Genomic DNA, 26,223 nt, shown 5'->3' on the forward strand with positions numbered 1-26,223 from the left:
TTATAAAGAAGACGTTAATCTTCTTTGTTTGATGATAAACTTAGTAACTTTTACCACAATATCTACAAAGGTTATTAGCAAGTGCTTTAATTCCCAACCCCAACCTCCCTGAGGGGAAGAAGTTCCATGGAAACGGATCGGCATACCAGTTCGGTGTCAGAAAGAGCAGTGCTAAATCAAGATACAGTGTAGGTTTGCCTTAGGTAGGTTGTTGATCCTCTCGCCGGGGCTGTGCCACGCCTACCACCATCCAGTTTTCTTCACACTTCCCAGGAATCGGTCTTATCATTCATGCAATAGCAATTAATTTATTCATATATTGTTTCTGTAAATAGTAGTTTTACTCTTTCCCCTCTTACTTTTCTTACTGTCAGTAATGTGTGCAATTTAAGTGTATTAATCATTCATGTTTTACTCCTGCTGACCAAAATGACCTTCACTCCAGCCTCCAATAATAATCTTTGGAATCTCATGCAAGGGAACAACACGTTCTTTTTCGCTCACTGGATTTCCCCCAAAAGGGCAACTCGTTCGTGTTTCTGATTTTCTTTTCTTTCCTTTTTTTCTAGTGAAAATAGCGTAACCTCGTCCAGAATAGTGGTAATCTGTAAATTTGACCGGGGTCTTTCCTCCGGCCCTTCTTATGCAGCTTACGCTGGGACTTCGCGTCCAATATTCATGCCCTAGGCCATTCGGGCTGCACAGTAATTAAACGCTTACTTGTACTACTTTAGACGACGACTATTGAGTGTCAAACTCTTGGCCTTTTTCGACTTCCCGCTCAATCTGTTATCACCCAGTCCACAACACATCATTTGAGTTAACAGCAAATAAGTAGTAGAATGTGGATAAAGATCAGCCCGACTTGTTCTTTGTTTTACGCCTTGCCCACCCGTTCCATTCCAACCCGCAAATTCTAATTTTCCCGAGTAATGTTCGGAACATGCTGACCTGCTTACTCGATACAGAACTTGTATACTATCAACGGGAGCTGTGCCTCGTAGGCGGACTCGGGAGTTATGTCCCGCTCCGGTATGTGTTCACATATCAAGTTGTACGGCAGCACCATTGATGATGGTACATGTCAGGGCCCGCTCGAGGGATGCTGTTTCATGTGGGGTGAGATAATTCATGATCCTGATCGTCCAAACTATCCATCCGTTCTGTTTCTTTGTTGGCTGGAAGTTAAGTTTCTCCAGAGACATGTCTTTCTTTCCATGTCTGACTGGCTCCCTCGTTTTGAGATACTAGTGTTTGGGGCAAAAAAAAACGTGGCATTTTCGCTCAAACTAGTCGATTTTATCCATTTCGGTGAGCTGCCGACGATGCAGCAGTTGTCGCTGTTCATCATGATCATCATCAACCCCGCTCGGCCCCTTTACACTATTACGTCTTTCCTGCCCCAATTCTCTAGTCGCAACTGGGTTCCACCAACACATTTATTATCTGGTCATCCCAGCCATTTCCCAAAAGTAGATACCACTTCGCCGACTAGTATACCAATTGCGTCGGATCTCACGGCAAAGCGCCCCAGCGCCGTCGCCCAGTTACCCAGACATCAAGCTCAAGTAAACAGCCCAGACGACACCGAATATACTACCAACCAACAGTCTCTTATCTGCTGGGACGACAGTAAAATTCAGGATTGAAACCAATGGCCATAGCTTAAATCCCGCGATCAGGAGGGGCCAGAAATCCTATTAAACCAGCGTAAGTCAGCAAGCAATGTCCCAACCAAGCCATGGGTGATATCGGATATACGGACTTTGCGAATCTGGTCCATAAGAACATCATACTCTTGCCCACGCAGCAGTCCCATGGTCAAACTAAAAAGGACGGTAGCCCAGGCGCCACCGACGACTTGGTCGATCACAACCTTTGCCACCGTGTTTTTCACATTTAACTTCTTTTGTTTGGACTTATCCGCCTTTTCGGTCGTTGACTTGGTGGCGGCGGGCTCCTCGCTAGTATGACCTGGAAGTGCTGATTCCAGACCTTCCAACCACAGGAAGGTCATGGGGGACATCACAAAGGCACATGTTGTGAATTGAAACAGTGTTTGCAGATCCAGTTCGAACGGTTTCTATGAAGGTGTTTGAAGCTATCCGACGCTCATCATGGAGAGAGTGCTGATGCATAATCATTCAATGCATATAACTCCGACCATGGCGCCGATTAGCGAATCAAGCCGTCAGCCCATTTTTTCTTTTCTGACTAGCAGCATGCATGAATTAATCAGTGAGGTTGGGGGCCAATTTGCTAAGGTGCCTTACACACACTCCCCCGCCCCCATGTTACATGCATCCATGAATGCTACTTACCTCATCTCTATATGACTGGATGCTCTGTGCCAGTATATTTGACCCGGCATTAATCAGCGCAGCTTGTAGAGTGGCCTTCGCGATGGGAGGAAGCGCCATCATGACAGACGTTCAATGACAGGTGCCAGTCTCAAAGTTCAGCTCACTGCCTTGTAAATACGAAAGTTAGCCGGATTCGCACTTGTAAACTCCGCCATGATCGATCATCGCCGTTAATCCTCAAGCGACGTACGCTAAATACGAGTTGCCGAAACGAGTGCAGAACACAGCCTTTACCCCGGTTGGGTGATCTGATTGGCTCGATAACGTCAACAACAGAAACCTGATGTTCGGGTCAGGAAACTCGAATGAAAAAGAAAAAAGTGGTAGTATTGATTTTCAACTGCCAATTCTGCAGAGGCAACCCCAATGTATTTAAGGATACGAGGGTCCGCCCTGTGCGGTCCGACGCGCTGGGGATGTGGAGTTGGGGTGTTGATCGATTTAACGGTGCAAATTGTCAATTGTGAGAAAGGGGAAGGTTTACACGCCCGATCAATATGATTCGATGATGAATCCGATCGGTACGATCCACCGGGAGTTTTCTCGAGGATTTGCTTCTTTCCCTGTCAACTCGGTAAGAGTAGAAGCGAGGTGTGAATCTGAGACGACTGGGAATTATTATTAATGAGCTATCTATTGACCAGATTGCAACAACGGTGCCAAGATTCCAACTGACACGTTCGGTAATGACGCTATACGGAGTACGTCTGTCCAGGGTGGTAGGGACAATGCGAACGCAAACAAGGAAAAGTCAATCAACCAGAATAAAAGAAAATGCAAAGCATCTGCGCGTTTACCATGCGAGATCTTTTCCTCTGAACTCGCTCTTACAGTCAAGTTCCTTGCAGACTACCATATTTTATTAGCACACTCGGAACGCACGCTTATACGACTTGGACGGTACTAACGTTGTTCAGCTTGCTGAAACCTGGAATTCTCCCTTGGTTTTCTCATCGCTGGAAACACTTCGGCTCCCTGCGCTTTCTCCAGCTTGACATGAGCTTCGAGGCAGTCGAGAATATTCTTCTGAAATGCTACTCAGGCGGAGTTTTTTCAGCGCTCATGGAGAACATAATAACCTCACGAAAGAAGAAGAGAAGGGGGAAATATTACCTATCTCTTCAGTGTGAAGACTTGGGGGCACAGATATGAATGACCTTGGGGCCGGGTCAGTTGTCAATTCGCGTTAAATGTTCATCCCAGAACGTACTCTTGATACTCTGTTTCTAGTTCCCGGGCTCTCTCCTCCACAAGTTCGGCCAATTTATCCGCAACTATCTGGAAACAAGAGCTGTCATTCTTCGAGCAGTATAGGTCGTATCGGATTGCAGTTTTCTGTTCAGATACTGATATAAAGCTCAGTGCACACCACCATCCGGTCCTCTTGATAGTGTGAAAAGAGGTAAAGGGGAAGAGCGAAAAATGTTCTGATTTTGCCCGAAAATGCTTCAAGATACTGGTCACTTGAGATAGATAGCTCGTCTGTTCAATTGCATTTTCCAATTTGGCGAAGTCAATCAATTGCTTCGACCTGACTGCTAGGAAGTCAGACACCAGACCGAATAAAACAAACAATAAATCAACCCACAGGCCATTTTCCAATTAAAATCAGCCTTGATCGTCTGTCCTGCAACCCATAATGGTTGAGAGTCCAGTTTATTGTTGCTTGCAAAGGCATCTAGCAGACCTGTGTCGACCGACGAGATTCTTGGGCTAGCGTCAAGGTTAACGAATACAAATCCAGCTCCGTTCGTAACCGCATGAATGGCGAATAGGCTGTTCTGTGATCTGTCAAAGCCTGGAATCTCATCGAAATGAGGAGCTTTGGTAAGCTCGCCGTAGGTGTTGTAACTCCAGCCATGGTATCGACAACCAAGCACGGCAGAGGATCCGCATTCCTTCTTCGTGACTGTGTATGCTCTATGACGGCAGACATTGTGGAAAGCTCTGACTTTCCCATCTTTTCCTAAGATTAAAAAAATGGGAAACCCAGCCACCTCGTAGGACTGATAGTCACCAGCCTTCGCAAAGCGACTGCGATGAGAGAGACAAAGCCATGACTAGATGTTAAATCAGATAGTGCATCCTCAAAAATAGTGGCTTAATGGTATAATCCACTTGCCTTACTAAATATTGCACGCTTTTCGAGCTCGAATACGTCCTTGCTCACCCACCAGCCTGCTGGGAAATCTGATTCTTTGGAAACTCCACAATTCTCCTCTTTAGCGACATCTGGGATTGAACTAAGGGTGTCAGATGTCTTAGGATTCGATAGCTTAGGGTTTGATGTTAAATTGTGCGGCCAGAACCGGTATAGAAAAGCTATTCCAGCTAGCAGTGCAAGCAACGTGGGTGCTGTCGGGAAAATGAAAGCTTCCATGATGAGTGACTCCAGTTTGAAGTTTCTGTAAGCCTCTTGAAAGAATATTTGTCCCCCAGACCTTTCAGGGTCTGGTGAAATCTATAAAAGGGCTCGCTCGAGCATAGAAGGGACTTACAGGATTCAGAGCTCGATGATCTTTGGCCTTCACCTCCGCATGCCTACGTATCTGTTATCACATCCTCCGAGATTAGCCAGCAAATAGTGTTGACCGCTCATACGCTTGCCAGATTAGGATGGATTTTCCAGAGGCACTTGAAATAATAGGGTCACTGGATGTTACATATGATCTCGGTTAATATATAGTTTACTGTTTCTGAAAGTTGAGGGTTACATGGAAATTCAAAGTTTCCGGTTTCGATTAAATATAACTACCAATAGATCATACCGTAGAGCTTTGAATTTGGCAATAAGGAATAATCCAGGTTATCATAGGCACAATATTTCCAGAATGGGCCCCACCTACAGTTTGCTATCCTCATGCGGTGGCCGGGATCTGCTCCAGTCCCTTGTCTCGTTCTTCCGTCACTGGAGTAACACTTTCCGTTGCTAACTGATCTGCGGCATGTTGCTGGCACACCAACTCAAATACTCGGTCCTGGTAGACTGAGCGCCATTAGTAGTGGGGTCATGGAGACTTCGAAATCTGTCGTACTCACAGGAAACACCATTCTCTTTCTCCGGATTCAAAATTCCTTCACTATACACTCCCCTGCCAAGGTTATCCTGGGCTTTCTCGCAGAGCTCGTAGTCCTCCATGGCGACCTGACGGACGAACTTGAAGTATTCTTCGAACTTCTCACCGGATTCCATGTGGTAGTAGTCGAATTCCATTCGGGTGATATTTGGGTCTTCTGTTGGGCAAACTCGGAACGAGGACATCCCTCCACCATACACATTTAATGTACAGTTGGGGAAGAAATAGAGGAACAGCCCATCATCTGGCTTATTAGGGTCCGCAATGTGTTGCGAAAAGTTTTGGTGATTGTGAACGGTGTAGAAGGTCGGCGGATAGTAGACGGAGAACGATGGATGGGTGTATTGGCAATGAAGGCATTCTTGATATCCGTCGACCCTGCGGTTGTAATATAAGCATCTATCCACTCAACATGCACTATCAGAGAGATTACATAGTCTTCCAGTTGAATCGTCCTTCATATTTGATGCTGTGCCTGTAGGGTAGTCTGGTAAAGTCTACTCTCTGCAATAATGGCTCCAGGTCCGGAAAATACTCATGAAAGCTAGGCGCCTCATCTGATAGGGTCGTAAAGATGAGGCCGGTCGGAGTGATATGGTATCGCAGCGGGTTCTCCTGTTACAGTCAGACCGACATATTTCACTGGAAATTCCTGTCTACTTGTGGAGGTGTGCATCCAAGCAAGGGACATGAGACGCACTGTTTTCCCACAGATCACCTGAAACTCGCCTGGTTCGGGTAAAGGAGAACTGCCAGAGGCCCTGAAAGCCAAGATGGGCTGTTGGGCAATTTCGTACTCATTCTTTTCCCCGACGTTCTGGAACTTCGTCACAGGTCCAAGGAGATACCAAGACTAAGTCTGTTAGCCACTTTCAAACGTCACTTATCCAAGGCTGGCTGGCGTGCCTTCATGAAAACAGCTCTTCGCTCAAGCTGGTAGAGCGGAAGGCTGCAGTACCAGGAAGCTGGCAGCGTGCGTGCAAGTTCGGGCATTTTGTACAGTTCCGATATTAGTACATGTAATAAGGAAAACAGCTGTCCTTGTAAAGCGGGAGCCATAGCTATCCATTACCTTATATATTCCCTCATTGTGTCAGTGTGACTGATCGATCTACACAGAAGTACATCACTTTGCTATTCAATTGGACAGGCGTATCGTTTCCTGAACGGGCTATGGGATCCGGATCCCGCGGCTGTGGTTCCATTGCACGTTTGTTGTACTCCAAGTATACGGCTCAGTCGGGAACTTACAAATTTCGGAGAGGTAGCAAACTCCAGGATATCTTTCTCTTCACTTCTCCTATGTATATGATTCTCCAAAAGTACATTTGACCCAGGTTATAACCTAATACCATAGTCCGCGTTGATGAGCAGGTCTCTGGTTCACTGCTAAGATTGGCCGGTGTTTGAAGCTGAGATATGCATTGACATCATTGAATATCATATAAACTAGTTTATGAAACTAAGCCGAGGTCCCTACTGAACAGCGTCAAAGCAATACTGATGTGTCACGAATCCATAATCGTCATTAATGCCTCCTCACTGGTAGTCACCTGGTACCTAGGTAGGATTCGATCCTTACCTAATGGTTTGGTGAGTGACCAATAATGGATGGTTTGAAGAGATGATCTGCCTGTAGCATTGGAAATATGAGCTACCTACCATTCAGGCATTCGCAACACTAATATACCTGCATGTACTTTTGTACCCGGAATGATGGGAACTCAATACCTATCGATATAACTGGTACAGTTCAACCCATTTATCCCCCGAGCTTTGAGTACTAGTATTGATAAAAAAAAAATTTCGACCATATCTTGAAAGCTTCACGAGAGGAGAACCTTGTATTAAGCACGTTCATAGTCTACTTCACTTGTAAGGCTTGAGCGGTCATTTAGCTCTCTTGACGAGTCAGATTAAAACCAGAGACAGGTAACCTCCCATCTGTTTCTAGACGGCTGCGTGAACCTCAACTCGTCGTAATACGTACCACAATGTGCCTGTATAACATCAAATCTGAAGCAAGACGTGAGTAGTCGTTTCATTCAGACAATTGACAGCCCGTGTATCCCTGTTGTAGGCCAAGTAACTTAGCTTAGGGAAACCAGACCCGGCCCGACGTCCACTAGTATAACCAAGAGCTGGTTCGGGTTACGGGATGAAGGGTTCAACCTGTGGGGCAGTGGGCTCGGGGGGTTATCCAACTTGTATTCGGGTTGCCGATTGGGTTATCTTGTAATATTCTGAGTTTCCAGAAGCTTATGGTATGAGGAGAGTCTAGTTCTACCCATCCATGATACTAATACCTTTGACCAGTGGTCATGGGCCAGCGATAGCCTGATAATCCAATACGATATCCTGAATTCGTGAGACGTATCTCTTTCTCCTCGGATTTTTCAAGACCAGACAAAAAGGAGGATTAATATTCTTCCAGAGTCGGGGATTTTAGCCAGGCAGCAACCATTTCGATTGTGGCTATGCTGACCGTTATCGATTAGTATAAATATTATCTACGGAACGAGCCACATGCCACGCCACATACCTTGTTTGTTATGCTGCTGAACATACATTGTTTTTTACAGTAGGAGAAGAAAGGAGAAAGAAAAGAAAGTATACTCCTAAGTAGTGAGTTGATCTTGACATATCACATAAAAATCATTGGCAGTTTCATGGGTGGAGATCACATGCAGCTGTGATCAGGTGGATCTCCATTGGTTTCGTGACGTTTGCGCCTTTCTTCATTTCTCCCCGCAATTCACCTACCAAACGGGGGATTTCCATACAACAAATAACTACTTATATCACGGAGAACGATGAACTGTCTTTCCTGAGTCATTTGAACAGAATCACCATCTATTTGTGGTCTTGAAATAAAGACGCAAAGAGAAAAATGGCACGCAAGGAAGTTCAGTACACCCCACCACCTTCTCCGCCATCGCCGACGGCTTCTTACTACGACGTCAGCGACGACGAGGAAGACGATTACAACACCATCTCACATGCGACAACTGGGAGAGGAGTCAAACTGCTATTCTCAAAAAGCAAGGTTAGAGAACTGCCAAAAGTTTTACTCAATATCAATTAATCGCTGACGGTTCCGATCTATACCGAGCATTACAGGTCTACGTTCACCCCACCCCTTCCTCCAAAGATAATATTCCTGGGTTCATCGCCCTCATTCAACAAAAGCCGGCTCATGGTGCTTCGAATGCGATCGCATCGGCCGACTCTTCAAGAAAGGCCGAGCTATCATCATACCTCCTTGCCTGGGTTCCGGAATCCTCGCTAGGCGACGCCTATAACACGTATGTCAAAGTCGATCTTGCGGGCGACTCCTCTCCCCCGCGACAGAGATATTTGGTACCCCCTCTGCCGACAACCACTACCCATAAAGACCCAATAGGGCTCTATGCCTTTGCCGTACCACTTTCTGAGATCTACTCATTACTTGTACGACCCCCGAGCATCGGATGGTGGTTTGGAAGCCTTGTGATCAATACGCGTGCAGGTGATAGCTTTCCCGCCCTGTTCTTCCATGACAGCGAATGCGAATCTACCATCCTACAAAAAAGGAAGAGGACTCAGGAATCGTTTGACCCCTTCGGTGAGGATGGCAGTCTGTTCTGGGGTGGCGACGAGGTTCTAAGGTGGCTTCGGAAGTATGTCGAGGTGCAGCGCTCAGCCGCCGATAATAGCGTATATTTGATCAACCCATCCGAAGAAGATCGCATATCGTTTGGGCGGCCGTTGACGGCCGATGGAACAGTAACCAGAGCCCAGGATCAAGCCACTGGTCCATCCGCGCAAGGTAGCAGCGGACAGCGGGACGCGGGAATGGATCCTTTCATGAAAGCGATTAAGGAGACTAGGTGGAAGGTGCTTGAGCAGCTGAGCAAAATCACGACCTTTACAAAGCGGACAGCGAATGAGATAGCCGAAAATCCGCGAATTCCTCCGCAAGTTCGTCGGCTGATGAAGACACCGGAGATCCAAACCTTGCAGGATGAGTTTGATAGTGCCAGGCTATATCTTGCTCGATGGGCCATGAGCATATCTGAACAGAGCGAACGCGAGAGGAACCAGCGGATATGGACTGCACGGGATGTCCTCGAGATGGAAAACAGCTCCGTGGGTGATTTCGAAATTCTCGAGCTTGAAACGGGAACCATGTCCATTCACGAACGACGCAAGACAGTGACTTTAAAAGAATGGGAGGGATTCTTTGACCCCGCTACGGGTAGATTGCAGGTTACTGTTGAGGAGGTGAAAGAGAGAATATTCCATGGGGGTCTCGATCCGAACGATGGCGTCAGAAAGTTAGCTTGGCTTTTCCTGCTTGGTGTATATCCATGGGACAGCTCCCATGACGAACGTCAAGCTCTAATGAATTCCAAACGGGATGAGTACATTCGATTAAAGGGTGCCTGGTGGGAAACGATGGTCGAGGGACATTCCACCGAGGAACAGCATGAGTATTGGAAAGAGCAGAGAAATCGCATCGGTATGCCTCCTTTACACACTGTTTTACCGTCTCCGCTACTGATTAAACTTTACAATCACAGAAAAGGATGTACATCGTACCGATCGCACAATTCCTCTCTTTGCTGGGGAAGATATTCCTCATCCAGACCCTGACTCGCCATTTGCAGACACAGGGACGAATGTTCATCTCGAACAGATGAAAGACATGTTGTTGACGTATAACGAATATAACCCTGACTTAGGCTATGTCCAAGGAATGAGTGACCTGTTAGCACCGATATATGCGGTCATGCAGGATGATGCAGTCGCCTTTTGGGCGTTTGTCGGATTCATGGACCGAATGGTAACGATTACACCCCCTATCATCAACCACCTTCTGTTAATGACCAATCCAATAGGAACGCAACTTTCTTCGCGACCAGTCTGGCATGCGTGCCCAACTTCTGACATTAGATCACCTTGTACAACTCATGGATCCTCAGCTATACCTCCACCTTCAGTCTGCCGATAGCACAAACTTTTTCTTCTTCTTCCGCATGCTCCTCGTATGGTATAAGCGCGAATTTGAATGGGTAGATGTTTTACGCCTTTGGGAGACATTGTGGACCGACTATCTATCCAGCAGTTTCCACCTCTTTATTGCTTTGGCAATCCTAGAGAAGCACAGAGATGTCATCATGGACCACTTGAAGCATTTCGATGAAGTCCTGAAATACAGTGAGTACTCCCCATTCTCTCAACCCTGAAACTCTATTAAGCTGATATTTGCAGTTAACGAACTCTCCAACACCATGGAACTCATCCCAATCCTCACCCGCGCCGAATCCTTATTTCGTCGCTTCGATCGAGCCGTTCAAGCAATAGACAAGAAAAACAACTTCCCCGCCCCTTCTGCTCACCAACGAAAACCCATCCAGTCCCCTTCTGATGCAGATAAAGGCAAGTCGCCACAAAGACCACCAAGCACCGGGTTCAGCAGCGGCACCAGCTCCGGACCCAGCGCTCCACCAGGTGACAACAGCGAGCCCCAAGTAATTTCTCCCGAACTGAGAGAGTTATTCAGTAAAGATATCCCCTGGAAGCGACAGCCCTCTGAACGACGCGAACACATACAAAATTCATCCTAAAGAAGTCTTTTGCATCGTACGCGTGTAACTTTAAAGGGTGGATTATGGCTCAGTCATCATGTTATTTTACGATAAGTCTTGGTATGATCGTTCTTACACAAAGACTTGGCGTGTTTTGCACTTGTACCCCGGGTTAATTGGGTCTTATGGATTATGGGTTACTGCTCGGTAGCTGGCTGTAGCCGGTTTGGATTGGTGGGCGTTCATATTAGCGTTTTTCTTATATTCTCGTAACTTATATAAGGCGAATTCTTCGAAGCAATGGGTCTAGCCAGTCTGAGGCTCTCAACTCGGCAGAGTGAGATTATAGAGAAAGAGTAACGATGTGAAATAACTAGTGACTTTGAATTGTCAATGTTTAATGAATTCTTGAATCCCCTATGTACTCTTTCTTCTAAAATATAAACATAAAAGCGGCCATAGAAGAAGGTAGGAACCGTGTATGAGGGTATCTAGATATGTGCAAAAGAATTGAAAACAATAAACAGACGACAAGAGACACAAACAGAAGCCGAAACGCTTGCTTGAATGCAAATATGCCAAAGATGAATGATACCATCTAGATGCCTGTCAAAAAGAATGAGAAATGGCAGAGAAGAGGAAATCAAATTCAAACAGAACCCCTTTGGAAAATGCCGGAAAGAAAATAAAATGAAATAAAAAAACACCGACAATGCAAATGGCTGATACTTTTCTTAGAACCGTCCTCTGATGAAAAGAAACCCGGATAAACGGCAAACGCCAGTGCTAGTAGACCAAAGTAAATAAGAAGGGGGATTTTAGGAGGGAATAAATGCTGGAGGTGAGGCAATAATCAAAGAGGGCAATGCATCGATGAATCCAGGTTACCGGCTGCCAAGCCCGCGAAGGACAACTCGCTTGCTCGAACCAACTTTGCCAATATCACTGATGCTTCTAGATTTAGGTAAAGTGGGAACTTTACCAGCAGCATGATCTTGCTCGGGAGGGGATAGGCCAAATGTGAAAGGTCTCAGGGACGAGCTTCTCCGTGCTTGACCCAGGACATCTTCCACCCACGCTTCACTTTCTGCGCTCATAGGGGCGTACCTAGACCGTGGCTTAGGTCCCGCCAAACCAAGAGGAATAGATCCATACCGAGCGTCGCTCATTGTTGAAGCCGCACCGAAAGAGGTATTGGAAGAAGTCGAGAGCCGTCTGCGCGAGGAGACAGTTGACATAGGGGATGATGATAAATTTAGTGTCTCGATTGTACTTGCTGCTCTGAGGTCGGTCATATCAGATACATTTGAAGCCCGTCTCGTTTTGCGTACAGCCAGTGAGGATGATGGTCGGTTACTGATAACAGAATGGGGTCGGGACGGCGTGCATCGTCCATTGCCAGACCTAGTAAGCCTGCTCCCTGGTGGCGTGTAAGTTGGTGTCGTTTCACGAGATGACAATCCTTGGACCTCGACCCGAGGCGTGTCCGAAACGTGTCGTCGCCCATGATGAATAGCATACTCCCTCAGATATTCGGCCAAATCCGCCCAACCACCACCAACACGGACCATCACGCGCTCACCATTTTCTCCCACTGAACGGACGAACAGCTTGGTAGGAACGGTTTTACCACCTTGGTGCAGATGGTATAGTTTCACGGAGCTTTCCTCTGGAGCATGAGAATATCTCCTACGAGAACCAGCAGGGGTGAGGGTAAGCGATGGAGTGGGCGTGCCGCTGCGTGACGCTGACCCTTGTGGGGATATAGAGCGGAACCGCTCCCTAGCGTTCAATGGCAAAGACGATATCACAGATGATGCATCAGCCTCACGGTCTTCAAAATGGATACGAGTCGGGAGGGTAGTAAGAATAGAGCTAATTTTCTCGTCCAGATGATCCCTTGGCCTTCTGATCTGGCTACCCGGAGTCGACGGCCGCGAGCCTGTCTTTTCATTCGCTGTGCCGGTCAATGTCTCTCCAGATCTACGGGGCGTAGACTTATATGCCCCAATGCTCTCAAGACTAGGGTGTGCAGTCAGCTGCTTCCTGGCGCGGGTGGCTGTTGAAAGGACGGGTGGTTGGGAAACCGGAGCTTTATGTGCTGTATTTCTCACAGAAGTATTCTTGTTGCGCTCCCAAACCTTGGGCTGTCTCTGTGTAACGCTGTCGGGTCCTGAAGATGTGTGGTCTTCCCGAGAAAGGTCAGAACGCCGGCCAACAGGACGTCGAATACCTGTGGAGGGGGCGGGGTGACGCTGTTTGCTCGAATGCGACAGTGGACGCAGGCGATCATTATGGGAACTTGACCTCACGACGGAATCCGTGACTTTCTTGTCAATGGTCGGAATGGTCAGATCGGTGTTTGACTCACCCTCGTAGTCCATATCCAATCGTTCATTGATAAATCGTTGCAGTGGAAGGCTAAGAGCCCTATTGTGTTTTAAGGATGTGGGCGGAGACTTTTCGCTGTCTAAGCGAAGCAAGCGGTCTTCTCGCAAAGTATGATCACTATTAGTTGGCATGGGCCCAGGACGCTGATAATCTGTCTGGAATAATGGAGGAGTCTCGATAAGTTTGGGCGTTCCGTTCGACGAAACGGTATGCAAGCCTCGGATGTCCGGGCTAGATACGAGTGATGGATAATCGGAAGAATCTACGGAGGCGCCCGATGCTCGTCGACCACGAGAGATCAAAGTTTCTTCCGGATCCAAACGTCCCGGTCTGGTTTTGGAAAGCTTAATGGGGCTATCCAAAGGTTGTCTTGGAGATGGAGCTGCAGTGTCTTTGTCATTTGTCAACGAGGGGGGGGCCCTAGAAGACACCGGCGACGAAGGGCTGCTGGTTCGAGAAGAAAGTGAGCTATCTCGATTTACCGCTATCGAAGCAGCAACATCGGTGGGGGCGGGTTCAACGGTGACGCTAGGTGGAGTCGTTGCTTCTTCAGCTGAGGCAGACCGCAGTTGACCAAAGACCTCAATGATGGATTCGGGGGCAGTTGGGACTGTCGATGTTTCGCTACCATGCGACTCTACCGTTTCTTCCAGTGTGGGAGAATCTACTACACCCTTGGGTCTCTGTATTATGACACTCCCAGTTTCTGCTTGCGAACTTGGACTAGCTGGGGAACTATCTGCTTCAGGAGAGGCGGAATTCCCGGGGTAGTCTCTTGCCTGAGATCGTTGTTCTGCCGATCCCAGTACCTTATCTTGAGCAACGAAGGGATCTTCTGCTGCTTTCTGGAGTTCACACACAGGCTCCGTCTTTCTCGGCAGAATATCTTCAGGCAACGTTACTTCTTCCCGGTTAAGATCAGAGAAAGGCATGTCCTTAGCTGCGACAGTGCACACCGATTCTGACGAGATTTGCTGGGCATGGACCGGGTGCGCATTTGCAGTTTCTTTCTCGCCAAGAGGCAACGCATCGAGTACCGCAGTGTTCGTGGTACTTCGTTCCGGGGTAACAATCGGTTCAATTACAGTATCGGCCTCTTGGATTGTTCGACTGGCTTCAGAGCTATCGTTGGCCGTTTCTGTGCCATCAAGAGAGGACGATGTACCGGACCCACGAGTGGGAGCTTGTTCGATTCGTTGAGAGGTAGCGACAGATTGGTCAAGCATGGTCTCGAAGGATATCTGGTCCTCAGTAGGGCTTCCAGGTTCCTCAGCGATAGTTTCCATCAAAGGTGGACGTGCAGCTTGGGGAAAAGGCTCGGGGGGTTGGGTGGTAAGGTCTTCAGGAGCTCCATTTTCATCTGATACAGGGGCTGGTTGATTTGGTACTTGTGGGTGGTCTTTGCTTTTCAGTTTATTGGCCATCATGCGCCGCCATTCATTCTCAACTGTCTGTTTCTCGGCGTCCATGACCCAGTTACCAAAACCGGATTCAATGGCTTCCAATTCATCAATCCAATTCTCCGGCAATGAGTCTTCCCGGCCCTCTAGCGCGTCAAGCATACGATCCATTCGTCGTCCCGCCGAAAGAACCGTCACCTCCAGCGCAGCGCGTTTAGCATGATAATTTGTTCTGGAATATAAGGCATCCTGCTCGCTAGGGGGTGTAGAGGGCTTCAACAAGTCCAAGGCCGAATTCAATTCAGACTGGGCTAGACGTAGGCTCCACAATAGTCCCGGTACCTGACGGAGGACTAGTAACCGAACATCCCACGTGGAAAGGAGGCTGTTCAGGCGGGAGAGAAGTGGGAGAGCGCGCAAAATGGTGGCGGTGATAACAGCGGTGAAATCACTTAATTGCACATAGCTGAAAGAAGGGGGTCCGGAAAGATTGCTATTAGATGACGATGGCCGAGACCGTGAAGGAATATGAGCGTTTAGTACGTGTTCTTTCAATTCGTCGACACCAAGACTTTCCATGCCATCACGGATCTCCTCGATTCGTTTCTCGTGTTCAGCTACAACTCCTGCAGGAAGGCTGCCCAGATATTCTGGCTCCGAAGTATTGGATATCGTGGTAGAAGGCGAAATGAATCCTTGGCCCAGTTGGGCATCCGTGCATTTCGGCCATTCCCAGGTTTGTACCTCTTTATACCATAGGCTTAGATTCTGTGCCGCAACAGCCGCGCGGATTCCGAGAGCTCGCTCTGCCTCAGAGACTTGGGATATGCTCTTGCAGAGGATGTCGTATGCGGGTTCGTTCTTCGGCACTGCGTCTGTCGAGGTAAGCGCTTCGAGAGTAGATTCGGGGGATAGGTTTGCGAGTAATGGATCGAGAGACTGGTAACTGGGGATTGTTGGTCGACTGGGCGATGGAGTCGGTGGCACGGCATGAGATGCGAAGTTCGCGGCCGGAAGGGAGATGGGTGGAGGTATAGGATTGCTGCGACTGGTGGCCATGTCGGAGGAGAACGGCCACCGGAACAGCTCACAGATGTTGATCGGATAAGGACGAAATCAAGGATTGCGATTTGGGAGACGGCGGTGGAATAGCTGATTTGGAAATATGAAAGAGAGTGTACCGCTGAAAAGCAAGCATGCTGAGATGCGAAACTTGCAGAACCCCAAAGCGACAGCGGAGGTGAGGTTGTTTAGGGGTGTTCCGGAGATACCGAGCTGAGGTCAAGGTTGGGCAGGTAGACGACAGTCGGCGTTGTTGTATGAAAAATGAGTGGAAATAAGTGTGTCGGTAATTAATACTAGTAAATTAAGATGCAGGATCAAGTGCGAAGAGAGAGAAAAGGAAAAGGAAAAACTAGATATGGGAGGAAGAGAGGCAGATAAAGACGGAGGATTTACAAGGTGAGCCTGGGGATTGATAGATCACAATCGGAAGGCTGGGGGGTAGGGAAAGTAAAGGATCGGAGAGGCGCAGCTGGGAAACAAAAAAACGAGTGTGGAATGAGAGACTGCAGAGCTGAGACGGGGGAGGGGGGAAAGACCTGCTCCAGTTGTCTCTCTAGTAAAGGAATGACGATGATTCGAAGAAAGTGGCTGCAAGTGTGAGCTGGAATGAGGAGAAAGGAAAGTTGGTTAAGCATTCGTTCAGCTCGAACGGGACAAAGTGGAGCCCTTCCGCTTGCCAAAAGGGGGGGCATGATTACTATTTATACGGAGCAACCACTTCGCTTGCCACTATTGATTTTCGGTTTTATTCTGAATCTTAGCTTCTTCTTCTTCTTCTTCTTCCTCTGGGGAATCCTCCGTCCTAATAATTTCTCTTCTTAAGTTTAATAAAATGTCATTCTCTATGACTCAGGAAACCTAAACCTTCTCTAGTTTCCATTCCAGAGCTGTATAAATGAGATGCAGACTAACTTGAACTCTCCTGTATAACATCCCGTCGGATATTATATCGGCATGTATGTATGTCTAGAGCTACATGACACCAAATCCCCCTAGCTCGGTGGAGTCTCACGGTACATGAATCCCCCTGTGGGTGGCTGGGGCGAAAGGAAGCAAAGTGAACCATAGATTTTCAGATTCCAATTGATCAATGGACTGTGCATAGTATATTCTGTCAAGGGTGGCCAATTCATAGAAACCATGTTTATGCACGGACTTTTACTTGCATATCTTTGCAGGGGATCAGAGCGCTCAATGTTGTTATCTCCCATGGGAGACCATGAAAAGTTCCGAGGTACCCATAATAATCTTCTCGGGGTGTAGTAATTACGCGAATCGTCAGCTAAACTTTGTTCGTTCTCCATCAGAGACGCGCTTTGGTCACGCTCGAAGATCGCCGTCGAGTCGCGTCCGCGCGAGGAAAGAGGCGAGGAACTAGTAGATCAAGAACCCAAAACAACAATAGATCTGTGATCGACACCCCCTTACTTATAGCAGCAGTAGATCACTGACACTACCTTCTCTTTGCTACTTTACGGAGTACGCACCCGTCATGATAGCATTGACAAGATATTCCTTGTGGTCACCTTCCTACAGCTTCTTCATGTTATCTTGGTGCCCATTCAAGGCTGTGGCGGCGAGAATGGATGAATCCTCCGTGGAACTGACCATGATTTGTCAATCGAAGTGATGAATCATCGATCGAAGTGCCAGATAGCCTTTGTGAGCGTGGCAGGTGTTGATCAAAGAGAATGGTAAGATTGGAAATCCTGCATTAGCTGAAACCGATCATGGATTATGACCAAGGACGCCCGCATTGAAGGGGACGGCATCTATACCTAGTACAACAAGGGAGTTGTTGGACCATCCAGCCTTTCGCGACTGATCTGAAACTAAGACAGCCAGCAGACACAAGGCAAGGAGCCAGGACTGTTACCTGACCTTTGATCTGCGAAGCGTACAGTCTTCTGGCCAGGGTTAAGTAGGGAGTAAGATGAGCCTAATTTCGAACGGGGACCGGGGAAGACGATAGTCCCGAAGCAACACGGAGGATCTTGTATGTATTGCACAGAACCACGTGGGGATCCGATCAACCCAGCAGTCCGTTGCTCTAATTAATGCCTGAAACATCTCCAATGGCATTGGCCAAGTTCGTCCCACTCGTCCAACGTCTGAAAAAACGTCTTCCAGAAAAGGGGCCAGATGATGGTGCAGTATGGAATTACTTGTTCTGGTGTAGCATGTAAGGATGATTGGGTTATGATAGTCCAATCCTAAGCCAATTGATTTGCGTCTCGTCATATCGATGATAGCTGAAGCTATTCAGATGATTTGGGCTGTACTTATCGAGCTGTGTATTTCAAGACAAAGATGTCTTACAGCTAAAGGAAATAAAAAAAAAAAAAAAACAAAGCAGAGTCATGGGTACCCAAAACGTGGCTGGAAGTTCTTAACATATATATATATGTAGTAGATACTCTCCCGAAAGATATATATCGGCATAGTAAATATAGTCAATAAAACTTAAATTGCATGTTTATCACCCCACTGGCAAACCAGATCATCATAGCCAAATACGGAAACGTGATATAATGTCAGATAGAAAACTGGAATGAGAATCGAACTCATTACTACATCGACCTGGGACATGTTTTCGTGTTTTCCCGCGTCAGGGTTAAATTTATCGCCGATAAGGAACGTCGACGATAAGAACAAATCAACTCTCAGTCCCTACTAATGTGATGCCATGACATGCCTTGATTGAAGATGCGATTTCGCACTCAACTCGCTGACGCTGCAACTTTCTCTAGTATGTGCTACCTTATCTTTCCTTTGACTCCCCGTGGGCTACCTTGTTTTGTATATCAATGTTGCCTGGTGGTGCTCCCGCCAAGTCTCAATGGAAGAGCTTCAACCTAGTGCCAGGGCACTCCAACTAACCACTAACGCCTATCTATATAGAGTTGACAGCATCTCTCTCGTCCCTGGGTAAAGTATGCTGGATGCGGCTGGAAGATGGAATCGTTCGATTTACCGTCATCCCTGACCAAGGCACCCAAGTCTGGGCGCAGTTACCCGTGGTACGTGCCCTTGGCCATCCGAGCGAAGAGTGTCCTATCTAAACAAATCGCACCAGGATGCCATCTTCGATGAAACCAGTTATATCCTGGAATCCAACTCCGGGGTTATCAACCTCGAAGTTCCAGTCGGTGCTCTCCACCGTGCCCTTCGCTCCGCCGTAGCGGCGACGTCAGCCCAACTGCGTCTGACCAAAAAAGGCAACGTCCCCCTCCTGGCTCTCACGATCCATGCATCATCCTGGACCACCGGGTCCAACGCACTGGGGATTACTGAGTCGGACCATGCAGCCGTGACCGGTCCGGCCCTAGAAGCGGGAGATGCCGGTCGCGTAGGTCAGGCAACCACTGCGTCAAGGCCACCTGCCGTTTCTGGGCCCCGGGAGCGCGAGACGGTAATTACACAAGAAATTCCTGTAAAAGTCCTTCATGAATCTGCCATCGAGGGGCTGCATGAGCCGCGATGTCGGGACCCTGATGTGCACATCATCCTGCCGAGTTTGTTCCAGTTGAAGAGTATCTCCGAGCGGTTTACTAAGTTGGCGACGGATTCCAAGGGCTCTTCGGGTTCTGCGGTTGTGTCTGCTGTTTCACCTAAACTGGAACTGTCGGCTAACATGCATGGATCGCTGAAGCTGGCCATCGCTACGGATGCCCTGCGCATTTCGAGTGTCTGGACGGACCTGGTAAACCCGTCGCTGGATCCGGGGCAGCTCTCTCAGACGGAAATTGAGCAGCTGCCTAGTGAGCGGATGAGAGCTATAAGTGATGATGATGAGGCTGGTTGGGCGAAGGTAAGAATTGACGGAAAGGATTGGGGGAGGGTGCTGAGTGTTGGGCGATTGAGTCCTAAGGTCGTTGCATGTAAGTTGGGGACAGTGCTCACAACTGTGATTTGAGCACCTTGCTGACTCGGTTGGCTTGCGTACAGGTTTTATCCATGAGACGGCTTTGATCCTCTACGTTTACCTTCCGGGGAGCTGGAACGGAGAGGATTCTTGTTTGACGGTGAGTTGTTTTCCAGTCGACGTAGTGCTGGTGGAAGTTGAAGCTGACAGGGACAGTATTATATCAATTCTTACGTGGCCTGAGTAAAGTTACTGGGTTTAGATTATGAAGGTGCTACGGTCTGTATGCAAACGTACGCGCAATATACACGCACACAACACTGAGCGTTAGAAGGTCGAAATTATTATAATACTATTAAAATGTTCAAATAATAAAACTTTCATGTCCCGTGAATCTCCAGGCAGCAGAAAGCCTTCGACCGAAGACCTCCACATCACTCAATGCCAAATTTAGGGATCTCAAATGGATAGAAACGTAAGCAAAACAGTCATCAAAGGGGGGGAATAAGGGGAAGCAATAAGCATTGCATAAGGTGCATATGCATATACTATTTATTGTACACGGGAATATATTGATCATGCAGAGGGGTTGTAAAGAAGAATGTGTTCCTCATCGAGGCAACACACTATGCAAGACTTTTGTGCAGTGGGGTAGAAGAATTCTATAGCACACGCAAGCCGTATAAGCTTCACGATGTGCAAAGAGTAACGTGAGGCCGGGAATTAGGAAAATCGTAAGACATGATCACACAAAAGAAAAGATAAAGACCCCGCATCTAGTAGGCTGGTCAGCTTATTTCGCCATCACATCGACATATCGGCCCTTCTTCCGTCCCTTGGCAGATGTGCCCTTGCGCGCCTGTGGTGCTCCAAGAAGGTCATCTATGGAGCTGGCATTACTCAACGATGTTGCAGGGCGAGGAGGAGGGGGCAAAGACGAGCCTATTGGTGGCGTGGGCATGGCTGCACTAGTAGAGGCTGACCGAGCAGTGCCTAGCATAGGTGGGGGAGCAGCAAGCGAGGGTGGCGCTGGGCTACTGGATAGTGACGGAGGAGCACCTGCAGACGATGGAGGTCTACTATCCAGTCCCAAACCCATGCTTGCCGCAGGCGGTGCGGTGCTGCCACTAGCACTTCTGCTAGGAGCTGACGCTTTGGGTGGCGGCGGTGTGCCACGCGATACACTGGCGCTATTCGGATCTTTCTTGTTGACCCATTTCTTCAACTCCTTATCATAATAGAAAGAGTTTTCCTCGCCAAGTTTGGCACGGATAGGTCCCCCTGAGTTGTTGTTGTTGTCGTTCTCCTTCTTTGCTCCTCCAAACCAACCACCAAACCATGATTTCTTCGCTGCAGGAGGTCTCTTGGCTGTGCACGGCAAGATCAGTAACATGTCCAAGGATGAACATCAGAGGAAAGAACTTACCATCAGCTTCTGCAGCTTTTCTGAAGGCCTCATCGGCTTCGCGGTCTTTGCGTGCCTTTTCGGCCTTCTGAATAGCGGCTGCACGCGCCGCAAGGTCATCATCATCATCATCGTCCATGAAGGACTTCTTCTTTTTTAGTACATCTTGATGGGTGGGCTCTTCCGTGGTATCCAATGCAGGAGCTGCGCTAATTTCGACAGAAGGCGGTTCATAGCCACCACCGGCACCGGGCGGAACGTAGCCGGCCATGCTGGATGCAGGCACTGTCGCCGAACTTTGATCCAGAGGTTCGCCAAAGGACTCATTAGCAGGGGGTTGATAGGGTGAAATATTCACAGGAGATCCTTGCATTGGGGCAGGTTCGACGGGGTAGGGCTGAGGGGCTGAATCTTCCACAACAGGCGCCAGAGGCATATACGATGCTTGAGGGGGAGTAGATTGATAGCCAGCGGCAGATGGAGACCCGTAAAGTGGGCCACCTTGATACATACTACTTTCAACAGGTGTCGATGGTTCTTGGGAGCCTCGTCGTTGCCCAAACGGGAACCCGAACGACGATGATCTCTGAGAATCAAGGGATGATCTTCCCCGATATTGTTCAGGGGAAGAGTTGGGGACGTATTGGTTGCCAGGTTGATACCGCGAAGGACCACTGCCTGGAACTGACTGGGCTGCGGGCAAAGAGTAGGGCCCAAAGTCCGACACTGATGGCGATCGACTGACGGTTGGAGTGCCGGAAAACTTAGCAAATGGCCCAATATCTCCGTCTCCAGCTTTCCCGGAACCCGTCGAGGCGGCGTCGCTATCTTCACCAGCAACGAAACTGTTGAACTTGGCCCACATTGAGCCAGAAACCTTCTCCATGCTTGGTCTAGAGATCCAGGAAGACCCACTGTCACTGGTCGTTTGTCTCAAGCGCGCTGAGAGCTCGTCCACTCCGAAAAGCAGGTGTTGGTTGTGATAGCCGGATGGCTTTGTAGTTGCGTTTAGAGCTGCTGTAATGGCATCGACGTACTGCAAAGCCTCCGATTTGCGACCATGCTCTGCAAGAGAGCAAGCATGGATGAGCTTGAATGCCAACAGATGTGGTAACGTAGACGTAGGAGAGCCCGCCAAGACTGAAACCGCGTATTCATATGCTTCAGTGAGCAAGATTGCATCGTCATCCTGCAACACGTTCAAGGGTAAATGCTGGTGGTCGGCTCCCAGTAGAACTATACTCGTTTGTGGGTCATCCGCACCGCCAAATACCGCGGCTCGTGAAAACATAAAACAAATATGAGCAGCTTCCGTCCGACCGTATGATAACAGCAGCCGACCAAGGGCCAACAGGGCCTTGTGGTCTTCGGGACTGCGGTTGCTTAAAACTAGTCCCAACGTATCCCTCCAGCTATCCAGACCTTCAAGGGCATTTTTAGACGGCCCTTGTCCGCCAACCTTACTGACCATCTGGAAGCCCGCTCTTGCCGACGGAGGAACAAGCTCATCAACGCTTTCATCAACATTCCCAGCGAAGATTTCATAGAGCGCTGCGAGTGACTCCGAGTTACCAGTCGTAGATTTGACTTCACGTCTGACAAATTCTTGAACGACCTGCTTCCAGACAGACCTATCGAGGGTTGAGGCTATTATCATAGCATGACCCCAGAGACGATTGTCCACGGCATCCCAAACAGCTTTCTCCCGGTTGCCCACGAGAAGGCTGTTGCGAATGCTCTCTAGTGACTGACTGTCAGTAGCATCTGATTGGGAAGGGGCATTCAGTGGCGGCAGAGCATTGAAGGCTGGGAGGTTGACTCCGGAAGTCGACTCAGGCTCTGAATTTTGCAGGTGAGGAAATATAATGTAGCGTAAAGACTTCTCTACCTCAGCTGACCCTTCCAAGACACCATCGTGTTCTACCAACGCACGAACAATCTTCCACAGTAATATCTTCTCATCATGCCGTTTCGAAGACTCAGGATGTAATTGAGCTGCTTCAGAGATGCCCTCATTTTCAAAGGCCGCAATTTTACTCGAAAGCCAGGCAACTAGGTCCTTCTTTTTGGACTTGTTCTTGAGTGGGCCTGGGTGCTGCACAATACCTTCAGTGATAGGCACCCAATCGTTGGCTGAAAATATCTTCACTTCTCCTGGGGTAGACTTGATTTTTGGCGCGGCTTGACCAGCAGCATATCGAGGTACATGCTTAGGGAAACAGGACGTTATAGAGCCACCGAATCCAAACTTGACAATTGGGGCGCCCTTCCATCGCTCAAGCGGGTCCAGTTCCTGTCCATCATTCGGTGGGATGAACTCAAGTGGCTGTGATGGGACACGGTTATGGATAGAAATCTGAGACGGTGCGTAGGGGTTGGCGGACTTCGTTGGGGAAGCAGGAGCATGAACCGAAGCAGGCCGCTGTAAAGAATCCGAAGGGACAGATAATCCTGGAGCCGACGCCTGTTGGCTAGGAGATTGAGTTTGTGACCTGCGAGGCGGAACAAATTGAGCGTCACCAGTAGGAGGCACAACTGCCGGCGGAGGACTAGCCATAGGGGCAACGCGCTTTGAAAATTCGTTTATATACGCTGGAGGAGCATATGGATTTCTCGGAGGTGAGGTGGGCTGAATGGCTGCCGACACGTTTTCAGGGACGGCCGTCACAGCAGCCGAACCTGCAGCTCCAACGGGAGCTGTGATAGAATTAGAAACATCCTGCTGATTCGGACGCGGCTGCATACCGTTGGGAGCATAGCTAGATGCTGATTCTGGGGCGGATCGAATAGCAAGGCCCTCTGGCGGTTGGTATGAGACTTTTTCGTGATGAGCTAACGGACTTGAGGTTCGTGGTTGGAACGGCAAAACAGCCCCTTGACTAGAGACGCTAGATGGCTGAGAAGCATACCGGGTGCGAGGTGGTGCAGGAGCAGCGGATTGAGGTGGTGCAGGAGAATATCTGGGTGCCGATGGAGGTTTGGTTCCAGGTTGTAAAGTAGGTGGTTTGGGCGAGTATCGTGACGCTGCGCTAGGCGCTGCCGGGGCACCTGGAGCACCGGGACCCAATAGATTTGCATACGGATCTAAGCGTTCTGGCTGTTGCAACTGAGTTTGAGACCCGACACTACCACTATCCTGCGGAGGAGGAGAGAGACTAGCGTATGGGTTCGCCGGGGGCGGCGGCGGCGGCTGGGAGTGAGACGGTGGAGACGTCACTATATTAGCAGTAGGCGTATAGCGTCCCGAGCTCGCGGGCCGGGATCTTGGCCGAGGGGGTGGCAAAGGTAGTTCTTCATAGAAGTTCTTAGGTGTCGTGACAGCTGGAACTGTCGATGGTGCCGGAGGTGGAGTAGGGACCCCTGGCGCATTGGTAGGAGGCACTGGGATGCTGCTACTCCGAGGTGGTGGTGGCATGCTACCAGGCTGCGCGACGACCGGTTTGTGGGTGACTACGGGCTTGCGAGGACGAGTGAGATCATCTGGCAGGTCGTAGGGTGACTTGTAGCCTTCTTTAGAGCGTTCTGCGAAGCTCTCCGCTCTCTTTGTGGTAGGCCGCGGTTGGGCCGGGGGCGCAAAATAGTCTTGCATTGGAGCGGCACTTGATTGAGGAGCAATGCCTGGTATCCCCTGTAGTAAATCGGATGTGGATGGCTGATGTGGCGTGTAGCTAGTGGGTTGTGCCTGAGGTCGTGCTGAGCTCTGCGGAGTACCGAAAGGACTGCTAAGGGTTGCTTGGGTCGTTTCGTGAACACTCCCATTCGGGTTCTGAGGAAGTGACTCCTGACCATTGTTCGGGCCCTTGCCGATCTCATCTTCCAGGAGCAAATCGTCATCGTCATCAAGCGCTGCTTGCCACCTAGCAGCTAAGTCATCTTCTGTGCTCTTCTCAGGCTGGTCATCAGATAGTTCTGCCTGCCACTTTGCAGCCAAATCATCGTCAGAAAGATCTTCCTTGACTTGGTTCTCTGATGCAGCTGCCGCCAGGATATTGTCAAACTCTTGAGCTGTTGAGGATGCGGGGCTGACCGGGGAGTCGGGGGAAGCGTCAAGGGAGCCGATGACCTGTGTGGTGCTCTTGCGAGTAATAGGGGGGGATGGTACTCCCTCATTTGGTACAGATCCTTGGACCTCATTGAAGAATGCTCCACCTTCATCGTCACCGTCATCCTCGAAAATTTTATCAATCTGACTCTCTTCCTTCATAGAAGGCTGGACTGGCGACTCAACAGTATTATCTAGCAACGGGACACCCTCCTCATATCTCGATTCTGTTTCTGGTGGGATATAAATTGGTTTAGTTTGAGTTTTCAGCTGATTGAAGAAGTCGTCTCCGGCATCACCATTTGTAGGGCTTCCCCAAAAGTCCTGGTTATCGTCATTCACAAATTCGTTGGTAGTCTGACGGTCACCACTGTCAACCTGTTCATTGAACCAAGAAGCTGCGTCATTATCCTCACGACGCTCTGTAGTGTCATGTTCTGCTGGAGAAGGTTCGTCCATCATATAATCAGGCGCTGCGGTATCGTGAGACCCGTTCGCGTCGCTCCCAAAAGCAGCCCCCAAAGTAGGCGCGCTTTCCTCAGAAGTCTCGATAACATGAGGCTCATCGGAGATTGTTTGAGACAACTCCTGACCATGATCTGGGGCATCTTCCTGCGCGGAATTTTCTGCAGTGTTCTTTTGGGCATTCTCTTGGTTCAAGACTTGCTCAGCGTACACCGGAGTATCTGAGTCCAATACGGCCGGGACGGCTGTAGACTGAACGTTAACAGAAGCATCGGTATCCGGGGATGTAGAGCTGCTATGCAAGTCGTTCTCTTGGATAACCGCCTCGGAGGGTTTGAGCTCGGCGGCAGATTCTGTCATTGAATCTTTCGAGACCTGTGTTAGGTCGTCCGAGACAGGCGCATTTGAGGGCACACCATCCTCCGATCTGAGGGCCGGATGCCAGGCTGCCGATACCTCATTATGAGCCATGTTTGCTGAATATGAGATCTAATTCGGCGGTAAAATGTCAGCTTTTTATAGCTCGCATGACACGTTTTCAAAGGCGCTCACCCTGAAAGGACCGACGAGGCAAAATGGC

The 26,223-nt window shown here is 48.9% G+C and overlaps 7 protein-coding genes across 7 annotated transcripts; 2 read left to right on the top strand and 5 right to left on the bottom strand.

The window, feature by feature from the left end:
* Nucleotides 1–1,257: 1,257 nt before the first annotated feature.
* F9C07_6223 (putative integral membrane protein, Mpv17/PMP22 family) lies at nt 1,258–2,664 on the bottom strand. Its single transcript, XM_071511442.1, has 4 exons — nt 2,554–2,664; nt 2,322–2,466; nt 1,766–2,083; nt 1,258–1,697 (listed from the first exon to the last, which is right to left on the bottom strand). The coding sequence occupies exons 2-4, from the start codon at nt 2,421–2,423 to the stop codon at nt 1,548–1,550; spliced, it is 570 nt and encodes a 189-aa protein (XP_071364419.1). The 5' UTR covers nt 2,424–2,466; nt 2,554–2,664; the 3' UTR covers nt 1,258–1,547.
* A 492-nt stretch (nt 2,665–3,156) lies between these two features.
* On the bottom strand, nt 3,157–4,743 carry F9C07_2204002 (iron-sulfur cluster-binding protein; the record flags this gene model as incomplete). Its single annotated transcript, XM_071509578.1, has 6 exons — nt 3,157–3,212; nt 3,272–3,389; nt 3,448–3,520; nt 3,574–3,898; nt 3,952–4,423; nt 4,486–4,743. The coding sequence occupies 6 exons, from the start codon at nt 4,741–4,743 to the stop codon at nt 3,157–3,159; spliced, it is 1,302 nt and encodes a 433-aa protein (XP_071364420.1).
* A 478-nt stretch (nt 4,744–5,221) lies between these two features.
* Nucleotides 5,222–6,433, bottom strand: F9C07_2234151 (uncharacterized protein; the record flags this gene model as incomplete). Its single annotated transcript, XM_041292902.1, has 5 exons — nt 5,222–5,349; nt 5,403–5,818; nt 5,874–6,055; nt 6,141–6,293; nt 6,359–6,433. 5 exons carry the CDS (start codon nt 6,431–6,433, stop codon nt 5,222–5,224), a joined length of 954 nt encoding a protein of 317 aa, XP_041147669.1.
* Nucleotides 6,434–8,330: 1,897 nt separating this feature from the next.
* Nucleotides 8,331–11,049, top strand: F9C07_6221 (putative GTPase activating protein; the record flags this gene model as incomplete). Its single annotated transcript, XM_041292885.1, has 5 exons — nt 8,331–8,486; nt 8,561–9,941; nt 10,003–10,265; nt 10,321–10,639; nt 10,694–11,049. The coding sequence occupies 5 exons, from the start codon at nt 8,331–8,333 to the stop codon at nt 11,047–11,049; spliced, it is 2,475 nt and encodes an 824-aa protein (XP_041147670.1).
* An 845-nt stretch (nt 11,050–11,894) lies between these two features.
* On the bottom strand, nt 11,895–15,860 carry F9C07_2234153 (uncharacterized protein; the record flags this gene model as incomplete). The annotated part of the gene is made up of 1 exon (XM_041286384.1): nt 11,895–15,860. The coding sequence occupies one exon, from the start codon at nt 15,858–15,860 to the stop codon at nt 11,895–11,897; it is 3,966 nt and encodes a 1,321-aa protein (XP_041147671.1).
* Nucleotides 15,861–16,578: 718 nt separating this feature from the next.
* On the top strand, nt 16,579–20,104 carry F9C07_2284869 (cell cycle checkpoint protein). Its single transcript, XM_041292886.2, has 6 exons — nt 16,579–18,019; nt 18,573–18,615; nt 18,768–18,886; nt 18,943–19,747; nt 19,815–19,891; nt 19,948–20,104. The coding sequence occupies exons 1-6, from the start codon at nt 17,924–17,926 to the stop codon at nt 19,972–19,974; spliced, it is 1,167 nt and encodes a 388-aa protein (XP_041147672.2). The 5' UTR covers nt 16,579–17,923; the 3' UTR covers nt 19,975–20,104.
* Nucleotides 20,105–20,524: 420 nt separating this feature from the next.
* F9C07_6218 (putative COPII vesicle coat protein Sec16) lies at nt 20,525–26,114 on the bottom strand (the record flags this gene model as incomplete). Its single annotated transcript, XM_041292874.1, has 2 exons — nt 20,525–21,099; nt 21,158–26,114. 2 exons carry the CDS (start codon nt 26,112–26,114, stop codon nt 20,525–20,527), a joined length of 5,532 nt encoding a protein of 1,843 aa, XP_041147673.1.
* Nucleotides 26,115–26,223: the final 109 nt, after the last annotated feature.

This window comes from Aspergillus flavus, chromosome 5, assembly GCF_009017415.1.
Source record: "Aspergillus flavus chromosome 5, complete sequence".
Classification (NCBI taxonomy): domain Eukaryota; kingdom Fungi; phylum Ascomycota; class Eurotiomycetes; order Eurotiales; family Aspergillaceae; genus Aspergillus; species Aspergillus flavus.